At 37.8% G+C, this 15,144-nt stretch overlaps 1 protein-coding gene across 7 annotated transcripts in view; it reads right to left on the bottom strand.

Moving 5' to 3' along the window:
* The window catches only part of LOC126825389 (X-ray repair cross-complementing protein 5), a 284,666-nt gene that overhangs the window by 79,094 nt on the left and 190,428 nt on the right, over positions 1 to 15,144 (bottom strand). For all 7 annotated transcript variants that reach the window (XM_050555024.2, XM_050555025.2, XM_050555022.2 and 4 more), the window contains 2 exons: positions 12,441 to 12,569; positions 8,391 to 8,505 (listed from right to left, as the gene is read on the bottom strand). In XM_050555024.2, the coding sequence (XP_050410981.1) occupies positions 8,391 to 8,505; positions 12,441 to 12,569 (244 nt within the window). The remainder of the gene's footprint in view (positions 1 to 8,390; positions 8,506 to 12,440; positions 12,570 to 15,144) is intronic.

Here is a 15,144-nt window from a genome sequence, read left to right as displayed (position 1 = left end):
TTCGCCACGACACCGGTACCAATTGTCTGAAAACCATGAAATTTGGACAGAATACGCCCATTACCACCCCAGACTCTGTGCTTTACTCCCATTTTGATCCGATTAAAAAAAAAAGAATTTTAGCAAAAAAACAATTTTCGGAATTTAATATTAGTTTTAATTAATTTTGAAATTGCAAATGCAAAGGGATTTTATCGCCTCTTCCGTATGTGATAGGTATTAGTACTATACACATTATCCTTAAAAGACAATTTTTATTTTGACCTTTTTTGACTTCTGAGGCATCCTTCTGGTGGTCAAAATCTCTGGAATTTCTAGCGGTTGGCTGCGCTGCGATGATATTGATCACATATTAAAAGGAGAAAATGCTCAGATATCAAGAACAATAAAAAAATCAATAAAATACGGCAATTTTTAAGTAAAAAAACATTGATAGGTGGGGGTGGGCTTCGAATTTATTTTCAACGTTCTCGGAATCCCACACTCTTCTATTTTTAATATGTGATAGTTAGAATCCCAAGGTACATTCTGTGCAAATTTGAAGGCAATCGGACCACCAAAACGATGCCTGTGCAGTGAAAATCAACCCCCTTTGCAAAAATTCTTCAACACTTGTTATTGTATTAGGGCCGCCATCTTAGATCCACCCGCCGTCATGGATCCACCTGATCACACCAAACCAGTCCGAAATCCACTCAAAATCCACCGCAGCTTCTTATGACTTCGCGCATGCGCCATGCTGGAACCAAAGGTACCATGACTACCAAATTCCGGCGAGGAACTTTTCACGTTGGTACCTAGGTGCCCTGAAAATTTCAAGGCGATACCTGCATTCGTTCAGGTTGTTTGTTCTTGACACGGTTCCTGCCGTTCATCAATTTACCGCTAGACATGGGAGTTACATTTTCTGAATCCTTGAAGGAATGCCTAAAAATCTATCGGATTAGAATTTTGATTTAGGTCAATTGATGGTCACCATGGTCACTACTCCGTAGTTTGGAGAATAAGTCTCCTATTTTGAAAATGAATACATTTCTGGATAGCCGGGATCAGGGTCCAATTTATGGTATTTGAAAATGTCACAATTTTGAATTTTGCCTTTGATGTTTTTCGTGCCGACAGAGTTGTTTATGAGTGAAAAATCGCATTAACTTCGCGAGTTTTTGACCGATTTTAATTTTTTTTTATCTTGTTGAGATTCTTTATATGATCCTTGACATGTGACAGGAAGTGATTGTGAATATGAAAGCTTTCATATCTGCTTAGCAGATCTAGTTATTATCCTTCTTATTATTTTTTTTTTCCAATTTGATTGGATTTTTACATAGCCGTAAACAGGGGACATAGCTATGCTACTTTTGATTTTTGATTTTCAACGAATCATGGAAGATATTAGGCGACAAATTTTGAAAATTTAAATTTTTACAAAAAACTTTTTTATTTATGAATATTTTTATATAGCACCCAGGGTGAAAGAGTCATTTGATTTGAGCAATGTTGCCGTAATTTCCCTTGTCCACCATTGGCAATTGTTTTTCAGTCCTAGATTAATTATTGATTGTTCGATTTGTATAAAACAAAGTTCATATGGTCCATGGTTCAAAATGTCATATTTTTTGTTACTGGTAAAGTTTCCTGTCGGCACTGGAAGTGGCGTAAATTTGGCAAGAACAACAATATTGACAGTTCAGTACCACTTTTGGAGAGCAAATATTATTTTTTTTTAAATCTGATATTACCCGAAAGATGCGCCCAGTTTTTTTAATTTCGATTTCGTCTAAGGGCCATTTAGATTAAGAGGTGAAAAAAGGTGTAAAAATAAGCTATTTACAACCCATCCAGCGTCTTCATATTTTAAAATATTTCTTCGTACCTTTCATAAACTCATAGCAGTAACCCATACAAAGAGAATGTATGTCAAAATTAGTTCTAATATCAGCAGTTGCAGAGAAATAGGCAATTTTGCATGGGTCACTTTTAACATTATTTTGCCTGTAAAAGAATCAATCATTATTCGATTTTCAATTTTCTTTCACGATTTGATGCCTAATGTCACTTTGGACTAGGTCAAACCATTTTAACACTTTCACTGTCACCGCAAGTGACGTCAATTAGGCAATAACTGAATTTTTAGCCTTGAAAACAAATATTTTATTCAGACGAATCGCATTTTTTATTTGTTTAAAATTATGATATTTGATTCCAATCAACAAATAGAATGAACCCATACAACATACAGATACCACGAAATTTTTCAAACTTTTACGGTTGCATAGAAATAGATGTTTTTCTACAAGTCACTTTTCAAGGTTTTTGGTCTATAAAAGTGTCAATTATTATTCATTCTCACCGGAAGTAATGCCATTTTGGCAAAAACTGTATTTTTGGCCTTCAAAGTAAATATTCCTTTTGAAGTGAGTTTTATTTAGTATTCCTTTAACATTATGATATTTGATTCTAATGGACATATAGATTGGATCAATACGATCATTAGATGTCACAGAAATTGCTTCTAGCATCTTCCCTTGTCAAAAAATAACCAATTTTGTCAGGATCATTTTTTAAGAATTTTAGCCTTTTTAATTGCAGTTTATGGGTTCTAGGTTGGTCATTTATAGCCCGATATGTATAATACAAAGTTCATATGTTTCATGGTGCAAATTCTCAACTTTTTTGTTACCGATAAAGTTTTCTGTCGGCACAGGAAGTGGCACAATTTTGTGAAAATTTATAATTTTGACCGGTCGGAACATCTTTTCGCAAGCAGATATTAATTTTTACAAATCTGATAGATCAAGAAGAATGCCCCTATGACAGGCGCAAAAAAATTTCAAACTCATTTTTTTTAAATTTTGGTTTTGTGTTTGCGCCATTTTGATTTAAAGGTGAACAAGCGGCTGCCAGACAGGATATGCCTACATTTTGCAAGAGATGGATAGAGAACAAGCTAAAAACAATAATCTAGAAAGTTATGGCCTGAAATGTGCAAATATCAAAAGGGACAGAGATCTTTGGGATATAAATCGGATCAAAATTGTGACCTCCATCCACAACCTCCGTATTACACACTTCTAAACAATTTGCATACAAAGAGCGGCCATTTTGTCGGGCAGTTACATTTCGATTTTCCTGAAATACGAATTCAACCTTCATTATGTTGGATTGGTGATGTATTTAAATGTATTTAAATTGTGACTTCTAGAGAATCCGCAAGCTAAAAATGCAATTTTTCAAACAATCAGGGGCCATGATCCAGGAAGTTAAGTTCTGGTATCTGCAATTATCAAAAGGAACCAAGATCTTAGTGTGATCACCACAATCTTTTTTTAAATCAGATAAAAATTGTGACTTCTACAGGATCCACAAGCTAAAAACATGATTTTTTGTTCAATCAAGGGCCATAATTCAGGAAGTTATGATCCGATGTGCGCGAATATCGAAAAGGAACCAATATCTTTGGGTTATAAACATGTATTTCAAGATACCTCGAAATCAGATTAAAATTGTAACCTCTAGAGGGTCCACAGCCTTGATTTACCAGATGTTTACACTATTTGCATACGAGAGGCAGCCATTTTGTCCGGCAGTTTTGGCCTGATTTTCACAAAATTCGAACTCAACAACCATTACGGAGTAACGGTGATATATTTGAACGTTTTATTTTTAAATCGAATAATAATTGTGACCTAGGGGGACCACAAGCTAAAAACGCGATTTTGCATACAATCAGAGGCCATAATTCAGGAAGTTACAATCCGATATGCGCGAATATTGAAAGGAACCAAGATCTTTTGGTTATAAACTTGCATTTCAAGTTTCATCAAAATGGGATCAAAATTGTGGCCTCTAGAGGGTCCACAACTTTGATATACCAGATGTTTACACTATTTGCGTATGAGGGGCGGCCATTTTGTCCGGCAGTTTAGGTCTGATTTTCATGAAATTCAAACTCAACCATCCTTAGGATGTAACAGTGATATATTCGAACATTCTTTTAAATGGGATAATAGTTGTGAACTCTTAGAGGGACCACAAGCTGAAAACGCGATTTTTTGTACAATCAAGGGCCATAATTCAGGAAGTTATGATTCGATATGTATGAGAATAGGCAGGAACCGAGATCTGTGGGTTATAAACATGCATTTCAAGTTTCATTGAAATCAGATGAAAATTGTGACCTCCAGACAGGGCTCTATAAAAGTTGCGTGTGCCTGCACACACACTTGAAAATGTGCCTGCAGGGTCATACTGAAACACAGGGATGTAGCCAGGATTTGGCGAGTGGTGTAAAAATATATTTGGCAAGCGGAGCGAGGCCAAAAGAATTTTGGGAGGGGGGCGTGGTCTTATATGAAAATTAAACCCTTCTTGGTGTATTTTCAGAGCATCTGCTGCCTTTTGTATTTGGTTCAGTGCAAATCAAATTTTCATTTATATATTCAAATTTTACCAAATTCACTTAATTTTCATCAATGATACAGGGATCTAAAAACTTTTTGACACCACCCGACCGAGCATAAAATTGTCCCGCCCCACTCTGTTTCTCTGGATAGATAAGTTGAGGACCTTTCGGTATTTGTTGTTTTGTTGGTTTTTTTTTCAAATATTACTTTATTACTTTGAGATTAAAAATTAAAACGATTCTTAAAACGGTGTTTGTGTTTTATTTGAGTACAACGAATTATGACAACAGGTAGATATTGATAATTAAAACACGTTGTATTATTTGACTTGTTTGTAAAGTTGTTGTACGTGTCTTACGAATATTATTATTATTACGGTGGAATGAGAATCAGGTCAGGCAGAAACTGAGAAAGCTCTCATCGTCCTCCTAGTCCTACTCTCGGGCCGTAGCAAATCCACGGTCAACACAGGTAAGAAATAAAATAAAAAACATCGTGAAAATTTGCAGGCACGTGTTGGACAATTACGACATTCAAACCTTTAATATTGGAGTGCCGTAAATTGGTCTGGGTGACCTATTTATGGCAAATAAACAAATATAAAGACCGTAGAATAATTGTAAAATGAATAGATGTAGGCCTACACATCTTGTAAGTATAAATAAACAAAATACCAATACATCTTTCTTTAAACTAATTTGGGATGATAGGGTCTACTACGGCACACAAAAATAAATTATGCCGTGACAGACATGGTTTGCGTACGCCGAGTTTGTGTACAGAGAAGGATGAAGGGGTTTGAATACGACTGGGCGGCTTTCTTCGATTTTTTCTTTGTGCTGGGCGGCAAAAAATAGTGCCGGGCGCAGGCGCCGCCCGGCGTGGCTACATCTTTAAAAATGTGCCTGCAAAAAAGTTTTTTTAAAGCAAATGTGCCTGCGCATGTGCGCGCAAATATCGATGCCTGCCTCCAGAGGGTCCACAACCCTGATACACAATATTTTGACACTATTTGTGAACGAGGGGCGGCCATTTTGTCCGTCAGTTTCAGTCCAATTTTTACGAAATTTGAACTCAACCACCCTTAGGGTGTAACGGTGATATATTGTAATGGGTTTTTTTTAAATCGGATACAAATTGTGACCTCTATGGGGTCCACAAGCTAAAAACGTGATTTTTCGTACAATCAGGGGCTAATATTCAGGAAGTTATGGGTGAATATCGAAAGGAACCGAGATCTGTGGGTTATAAACATACATTTCAAGTTTAAACCAAATCAGATAAAAATTGTGACCTCTACAGTGTTCACAAGCTAAACAAGCCAACAGTGAGGCTGATGTCCCCCGCCGAAATTGCAAAATAAATAGATGACACATATTAATTAATCGCACATTTATTTTTTTCACTAAGTTTCATCACTCTCTATCAGATAGAATCAAGATTATCTTGTCCCAAACCATCGACAAATGAAATCGATTAGCTCTGCTTAGCTTCAGCTCGAAATGTTAATTATTGAACTCAGTCAAGACATTCACCTAATGAACATCTACATATACATCAAGTTTAAACATTCACCTAATAGACACCTATGCCAAGTTTGAACATTCTACCTCAATTAGAAGGAGAGTTATTGTGTTCCAAAGTTTCTACCAATCAAATTGCTTATCACTCTGCTTACCCTCAGCAAAAAATGTTCATTATCGAACTTAGTTAAGGTATTCATATAATAAATCTATACACCAAGTTTCATCAATCTCACTTAATTAGAACTAAAGTTATCGTGTCCCAAAGCATCAACCAATCAAATTGCTTATCTCTGCTTACCCTAAGCGGACAATGCTCATCTTCGAACTCCATCAAGGCATTGACCTAATCAACACATACACCAAGTTTGAACATTCTAGCTCAATTAGGAAGAGAGTTATCGTGCCCCAAAGTATCAACCAATCAAATTGCTTATCTCTGCTTACCCTAAGCGGAAAATGCTCATCTTCGAACTCCATGAAGGCATTGACCTAATAAACACATACACCAAGTTTGAACATTCTAGCTCAATTAAAAGTTATCGTGTCCCAAAGCATCAACCAATCAAATTGCTTATCTCTGCTTACCCTAAGCGGAAAATGCTCATCTTCGAACTCCATCAAGGCATTGACCTAATCAACACATACACCAAGTTTGAACATTCTAGCCCAATTAGGAAGAGAGTTATCGTGTCCCAAAGCATCAACCAATCAAATTGCTTATCTCTGCTTACCCTAAGCGGAAAATGCTCATCTTCGAACTCCATCAAGGCATTGACCTAATAAACACATACACCAAGTTTGAACATTCTAGCTCAATTAGGAAGAGAGTTATTGTGTCCCAAAAAGTGTGACGGACGGACGGACGGACGGACGGACGGACGGACGGACGGACGGACGGACGGACAGACAGACAGACAGACAGACAGACAGACAGACAGACAGACAGACAGACAGACAGACAGACAGACAGACAGACAGACGAACCCATTTTAATAGTCCCCTGCTTTCTTCGAAAGGCGGGGGACAAAAAGTGATTTTTCGTACAATCAAGGGCCATAATCCATGAAGTTATAGTCCGATACATGCCAATATCGAAAGGAACCAAGATCTTAGGGTGATAAACCTATATTTCAAGTTTCATTGAAATCGGATAAAAATTGTGACCTGTAGAGTGTTCACAAACAATTGTGGACGGACATCCGGATGGACAGGGGCGACGACAATATACGTCCATATGAAAATGTGGCCGTATAAAAAGGGTGTAAAATTAAGCAATTTACAACCCATTCAGGCTTTTCATATTTTAAAATATTTCTATGTATTATTCATAAACTTGTAGCTTGTACCTATACGAAGACAATCTAGGACGAAATTAGTTTGTAATATGAGCAATTGCCGAGAAATGAGCAACTTGCACGAGTCACTTTTCACATTATTTTGCCTGTAAAAAAAATTATGATTTGATCTTCATAAAAGTAACACCATTTGACGCATAAAGTAAATGTGCATTATATCAATTTAAACAGAATTTAAAGTTGACACCGGAAGTGCCACCATATTCTCCAAAACTGTATTTTTAAACTTCAAAACAGATATTTTATTCAAATGAGCCCTGTTTGTATCACAAAATGATTTCTAATTCGTTCAGTTGCGTAGAAATGGACGATTTTCTGCAAGTCACTTTTAACGGTTTTTGGTCCATGAAATTGTTAATTATTACTTGATTTTTATAAAATTTTCACCATTTGATGCCTAATGCCATTTGTGATTTCATAAAAAACAATTTCAAGAATTTATATTTACTAGAAATGACAACATTTTGACTAAAACTGTATTTTTAGCCTTCAAAATAAATATATTCTTAAAATGAATGTTATTCAATATTCCTTTAAAATTATATTTAACCAACATATAGAATGATTTAATACAATGCTATAGATATTGCTTCTAACCTCTTCCGTTGCCGGGAAATAAGGGTCACTTTTTAAGATTTTTTTTCGCATTTTAATTTCCCATTAGAAAGTCTCATCAGATAACTTAGCGGTAAATTAGTAACAAATTTTGTCAGGATCACTTTTTCAACATATGTAACACATGGTAACAAATGTATTAATGGAATTGATATTGCTGGATTTGGTTGATTCTGTGTCCATTTTATAACACGTGTACAATGCTTATGTGGAAATCTGTTGGAACGGTTTCATTGGTATTGGAAGTGACATAAGTTCATGGGTAACGTGGCATCAGAAGTGATGTAAGTTCAAGGGTAACGTGGCACCGGTGAAACCGGTCATTACTGCATCGCAGTTCTAGTTATACATGTAATTAGTGACCGTCTCAATAAGATGTATATATTAGATTTAGACAGAAGGACATTTATAACACTTTTCTGTACATAAACTTGTTAGACAAATATCCAGTAGCACTTATGGAAGTAACAATATACTAAAGTATAACATACCTTTAGGAGCTTCATCATCAAGTTTAACTTTTCTAAAATCATCAGCATATGGTAATATAATAACATGAAAACCAGGAGGTGTTATTTGTATTTTATGGTCATCTAGCTCTTCTTTCTAAACATAAAAAACAAGCAGTTGCCATGCAAGATACACCCACATTTCCAAATTTCCAATTGGTGGACAGTGAAAATCATTAGGGTTCATCCTGTCGTGGTCCCAATGACAACCAGCGGCCCGCAGGATACGCCCACATTTTCGAGAGATGGATAGAGAACAAGTTAAAAAGAAAGTGATTTTTCCTACAATCAAAGGCCATAATTCAGGAAGTTACGATCCGATATGTGCGAATATCGAAAGGAACCGAGATCTTTGGGTTATAAACTTACATTTCAAGTTTCAACAAAATCAGATAAAAATTTCGACCTCTATAGGGTCCACAACCTTGATATACCATATTTTTACGCTATTTGAGAAGAACGACGGCCATTTTGTCTATCAATTTTGGACCGATTTTCACGAAATTCGAACTCAGCCGCCCTTAGGGTGTAACGGTGATATAATAATACAGTTTTAAAAATCGGATAAAAATTATAACCTCTATAGGGCCCACAAGCTAAAAACGAGATTTTTCGTACAATCAGGCGCCATAATTCAGGAAGTTATGGTCTGATATGCGCGAATATCGAAAGGAACGAAGATCTTTGGGTTTTAAACTTACATTTCAAGTTTCAACAAAATCAGATTAAAATTGTGACCTCCATTGGGTCCACAACCTTGATATACCATAGTTTTACTCTATTTGAGAACGATGGGCGTCCATTTTGTCTGTCAATTTTGGGCCGATTTTCACGAAATTCAAACTCAGCCGTCCTTAGGGTGTAACAGTGATATAATAATACGTTTTTTTAAATCGGATAAAAATTATGACCTCTATAGGGTCCACAAGCTAAAAACACGATTTTTCGTACTATCAGGGGCCATAATTCAGGAAGTTACGGTCCGATATGCGCGAATATCGAAGGGAACCGAGATCTTTGGGTTATAAACTTTTCAAGTTTCGACAAAATCGGATAAAAATTGTGACCTCTTCAGTGTTCACAAGCTAAAAACGTGATTTTTTGTACAAACAGGGGCCATAATCCATGAAGTTTCGATCCGATACATTCCAATATCGAAAGCAGCCGAGATCTTTTGGAGATAAACCTATATTTCAAGTTTCGTCAAAATCGGATAATAATTGTGATCTGAAGAGTGTCCACAAACAAATTGTGGACGGACGGACGAATGGACGTCCGGACGGACAGGGGTGACAACAACATACGTCCACATGAAAATGTGGACGTATAAAAATCATTTAAGAACTATGCAGGCGTATTTAAACTGCTTAAGAGTAACAACCCATTAAGTAATTATTAAAAATCATTAGAATTTGTTTGGCTTCTACTTCTTCCCGATACTACCTGTATTATATACTGAGCGCCATGGAAAACGCATCACTTAGTTTTTCGTATAACAAAATGATCCTGTAAACATATCTTATTTATTTATGCTTCTTATTGGGAACAATATTCAAATGGGAACACATCAATAACAACACATTTGTACACTTATGGATGTTTAATCTGTAATCAACGGTACAAAGTCAGAGGGGTAAAACCAAAAGTACGACACAGATGTCAGTAGCGCTTGTGTCCTCCATGGCCTCTTATGCACACTGTGCAGCGACGTTGCATGGAATTTACCAATATTTGAAAGAAGGCCTGGGGCAAATTGTTCCATTCTTGGACAAGAGCAGCTTCTAAAGCAGCAATGGTGTGCATCTGTGGTCTCCGATACGACGGCGTCCAATCTCATCCCAGACATGTTCTATCGGTGCCATGTCCAGAGACATGGCTGGCCAGTCCAAGACATTGATGTTGTTAGCAGCCAGGTAGTCCATACTAAAACAAGCGGTATGCAGACGTGCATTATCCTGTTGGAAGTGCTGAAGTTGTGGAACATCGGAACAACAATTGGTTGCAAGACATCATCAAGGTAGGCTACAGCATTAACGCGACCCCTGCAAATGTGTAGGGCGGTCCGGTGATGAAACATGAAGCCTCCCCACACCATTACACTTCCCCCACCCCATCGATACGTTTCGAAGACGCAGCAGTCTGCAAGACGTTCCCCAAGACGTCTCCACAAACGTTGACGGCTATCAGCGTGATAAAGATGAAAGCGACTCTCATCACTGAAGAGCACACTTTGCCAGTCTACTCTTCTCCATGTCTGGTGTCTTTGAGCCCATATCAAACGCCGCTGACAGTGATGATCCCAGAGGATAGCTCCAACATAAGGTCGTCGTGCACGGAGTCCTACTTCTCTTAGACAACGTCTTACGGTGTTGGCACTTACTGGTCCTTGTCTTCCGATGACTGCTTTCACCTGTTCGAGTCGCTGGGCGGAATCTGTCACGCAGATGAGTGACCCAAATGTAGCGGTCTTGAGCCTGGGTTGTAACGCGTTGTGGACCAGGACGTTGACGGTCACGTGTTGATCCAGTAACTCGAACATGTTCCACCAACCTTACAATAGAGGACTGATAACAATTGAAGTGTCTGGCAATAGCACGTGTAGACATGCAACCCCTGGAGATTCCCATGGTTTCATTCCGTTGATTTTCAGTAAGTCTTGGCATCTCTAGCTCGATTTCTTCACACGTCCAACAATAAATTACGACAGATTGACGTTTCACAGTTCATGTACTGCACATTAAGTTGAAAACAGGCTTTTAAAGGGCTCACACACACAATGCTGCACGTGAATATTTGGGTTTTCATGTGTATCTCGTGCAATTTTTTTTGTGCAAAGGGGCCGATATTTTTTGCGTTTGAGAGCATTGTGTGAAAGAATAGTTCATAGTATTGCATAATATCATACATACAAAACCACCTAGTAATAAAATATTTGGGAAAAAAAAAGTGATGCGTTTTCCATGGCGCTCAGTATATATTATACGAAACATGTAATATGATGAATTTAGAACTTCAAGTTATTAGAAATCGCTGAAAATCGATTGCCTTTTTTATAGGGCCTTAAAGATCCTATGCGTGATTTGAGTGATATATGAATCCCTTTCTAACTACAATATTGTAAAAGTTAAATTTTTAATTGGAATATCAGTCCAAACATTCCATGCTGCTCCTTATGGACCAAATCTGTGGAACTTTCCACCATCTATGGTAGGCTGAACGGCAATTACAAGTCTTGTTTATTGTCGGACGACTTCATGATATTATAACATCCACACCACCATCTTAATGTGTGTTCGCGAAATTTGATTGATGGGCCTGTTTTTAATCCAACTGAATCCAAGCCGGGAGATTACCTAGAGTTGATATTTTGATTTTGTTTTCTTAATTAAATGTTAAATAATCAATCTGAGTACATATTAGCATGGATTAAGCCATGAGAAATTTGATATTTTGCAAGAAAATGCAAATCATGCACTGTTACTACAAACACTGTGTATAAATTTAAGGAGAAATGTGTGATAACTTTAGCCTCTAGATCAACAAGTGTCATAACTCTGGTAGTAATTATCGAATGCTTCAACAATCATGAATTTCACATACTACTATATTTTACTATATAGCTGTCAAACAGCATGATCCTCTCATTGCCTCTCAAAATGGAGAAAACAGTAAGCAGAGCTGTGATTAAGTAGCATATTCATGATGACCTAACACAAAGAATGCTCATTCGTACATGACATTAGCAAAACATCAGTGGAACGAATAATCCATGAACATTTGCACATAAGGTGTTTGCCCGTTGGGTGTCCAGAATGTTGACTGAAGAACAAAAAACGGCTGAGAGTCATGGTGACTCAACAGCTAATTGAGGACTATCTGAGAACCTACTTGTTTTCTTGTCCTATATTCTGGATAAAACCTGGGTTATCACTATGACCCTGAGACAAAAAGTCAAAGTATGCAGTATGTGACACCACTGATAGCCCAAAAATTCAAAAGAATATAGTATTACGAGTAAAATATCATATATACCTGTGGTAGTAAAGCAACAAATTTAGGTGGGTTGTTTTTTCGTGGTATATATTGACATATTGGTGTAACATCCCGGTCTAAACATTTCTTTAATAAAGCCGTAAACATTGTTGTACTACCAGCTATGGACTAAAAAAAAAAAAAACTAATACATTTTGTAGTCACCATTTTCTAAAATCAATATTTTTATCTGACCATAGCCTGCTTTGAATATTAAGGAACAGATAAGACTATGACAAGGTACAACAGAAGTTATTAGCTGTATGAACTTCTAACATGATCATTTTCATTTCAATAGCTACTTGTGCAATGTGTGTTGGGAGGGGGTAAGGGATTGATTTCCTGATCTGCAGTGTTTATGCGTACTCTTTTTCAGATGTATACATACATAAGTGTATCTCATATTTTGGGGGTACCATTTGAATGATAAAACACACTTTCCTTCTCAGCTCCGCAAACTCCACCCTTAAAAGTAATGACTGAGCTTAAACAAGCAGTTGCCATGCAAGATATGTCCACATTTTGCAAGAGATGGAAAGAAAATGAGCGAAAAATATAATGTGATTTAGTACAACCAGCGGCCATAATCCAAGAAGTTACACTGAGAACTACTAAGTGGTCAATCTGTGCACAGCCCTTATAGAAAATTATATCTTCGGCGTTATCTCTACGTCTATCGAAAGAAAATTAATTTTCCGACTATTACTCGGTATTACCGCGTTAAAACTGTAAATAAGGTGTGTTAATTAACGGGGGTGAAAACTGTCTGAGAGGTGAGTTAATTAACGCTAGGGGTGAAAAACTGTGCGACGGTGCATTTTCAGTAGAGGTGTGTTAATTAATGTGTATTATTTAATTGGCGTGTTTTCTCGCTAGTTGCGATAACTGCACCAAAAGGTGTATAATCAAGGACCAACAGGCTTTATCTGACACGTACGTGTTAAATCAAAATTTGGGAAGTAAAACTGTTTTACCGTGCGATTTATCATTCGACCGTGTGTTTTACGTAGGTCTTTGTATAATTAAAGACAGGTCTTTAGATAGGCGTGTGTGCTCGCGATGATCTACGTTTAACCCTTTTGTATTGCGTACTATAAGTTGCATTTAATGAATTAAAAATATGGACCATAATCTATCGTATACGGAAAGGATAATATAATGTTGTCATTTATAAAGACCGACCAGTCAGTGCCCAATTTGAATATCCACGGGAATATAGAGATTAAATCCAGCAACAACAACCGAACTATATTTCTGCTTTATTATTAAAAGACGCGCACTAACCGTTTGACATTTTTTAAATTTATAAAAACGTGCCATGATGCGTAAATTGTGCATCTTAACTTCAATAGCAATATCCATAAAACAAAAATCTCCATATTGATAAATATACTATTCAAAAAAAGTAGGGGATATTTGATTTTTAAGTGTTATTAAAGTCACCTAATGAAACTGACGAAGAAACAAATGACAAAATGAAATGAAGTTCACATTCATCGATTTATTCCAAATGATTGTTAGACTAAGTAAGGCACAGACTGACCATTATAAGGGTAAAATGATACCCGGGGTCAAACAGCAAAGTTACCACAGCATCACAACCAAGTCAGTAACGGGTAAATCCTCCTCTGTTTGCCAAACAAGCATTGATCCGACGTGGCATACTCCTAATGAGACGTCTAAGGTCATTTTGGTCCAGATTGTCCCATTCCTGTTGCAACGCAGCACCAAGTTCTTGGACATTGGCAGGACGTTGTTGACGTTGACGTAACCTCTGTCCAAGCATGTCCCAGACATGCTCGATGGGGGAGAGGTCGGGACTCAGTGCTGGCCAAGGTAATGTGGTGATGTTCTGTTGTTGGAGGTAACCTGTAACGATCCTGGCCCTGTGACATATGCGTTGTCATCCTGGAAGATGAAACGGCGGCCATGACGTCGTGCGAATGGCACAACATGGACTGCCAAGATGTTGTCCCGGTAGTACTGGCCTGTAACACGCCCTGCAACAACATGTAAAGCCGTTCTTCCAGCAACAGTGATGCCTCCCCACACCATAACAGAACCACCCCCAAATCGATCATGTCTGGTGACGTTAACGTCTTGGAAGCGCTCGTTTCGACGACGCCACACCCTCCTACGTCTGTCCAAAAAATCAACAGTGAACCTTGACTCATCTGAAAACATCACATTGCTCCAGCGTCGATTATCCCAGTGTTGACGATCCCTACACCAACGACGTCTTGCCTGAATGTGATGATCTCTCAAACAAGGGATCACGCGAGGACGTCGGGCGCGAAGGTGACCCCTATGCAGTCGATTCCGAATCGTCTGGCCACTCACTCTCACACCAGTGTCTGTTTGAAGACGAGCGCTGATCTGATTTGCTGTGATGACACGATTTCTCAAGGCCAAGGTACGGATAAATCGATCCTGGGCTTGAGTTGTCGCCCTTGGTCGACCTGAGCGTGGTCTGTCCTGTACAGATTGTGTATCACGGTATCTGGACCATAGCCTGCTTATGACAGACTGAGAAACATTCATCGTCCGCGCCACAACCGCCTGTGTTGTGCCGATCTGTAGCATGCCAAGGGCACGTGACCTTTCATTTTGGGTAAGCCGACGCATATCAAAATTTGTTTTCTGGTCACTAAAACAATTAAACTGATGTTTCCACCCTGGAATTCAATGCCACAATGACTGTAAC

This window comes from Patella vulgata, chromosome 6, assembly GCF_932274485.2.
Source record: "Patella vulgata chromosome 6, xgPatVulg1.2, whole genome shotgun sequence".
In the NCBI taxonomy this organism is placed as follows: Eukaryota; Metazoa; Mollusca; class Gastropoda; family Patellidae; genus Patella; species Patella vulgata.
The sequence above is the reverse complement of the archived record's forward strand: the minus strand, read 5'-3'. Positions and strand labels throughout refer to the sequence as shown.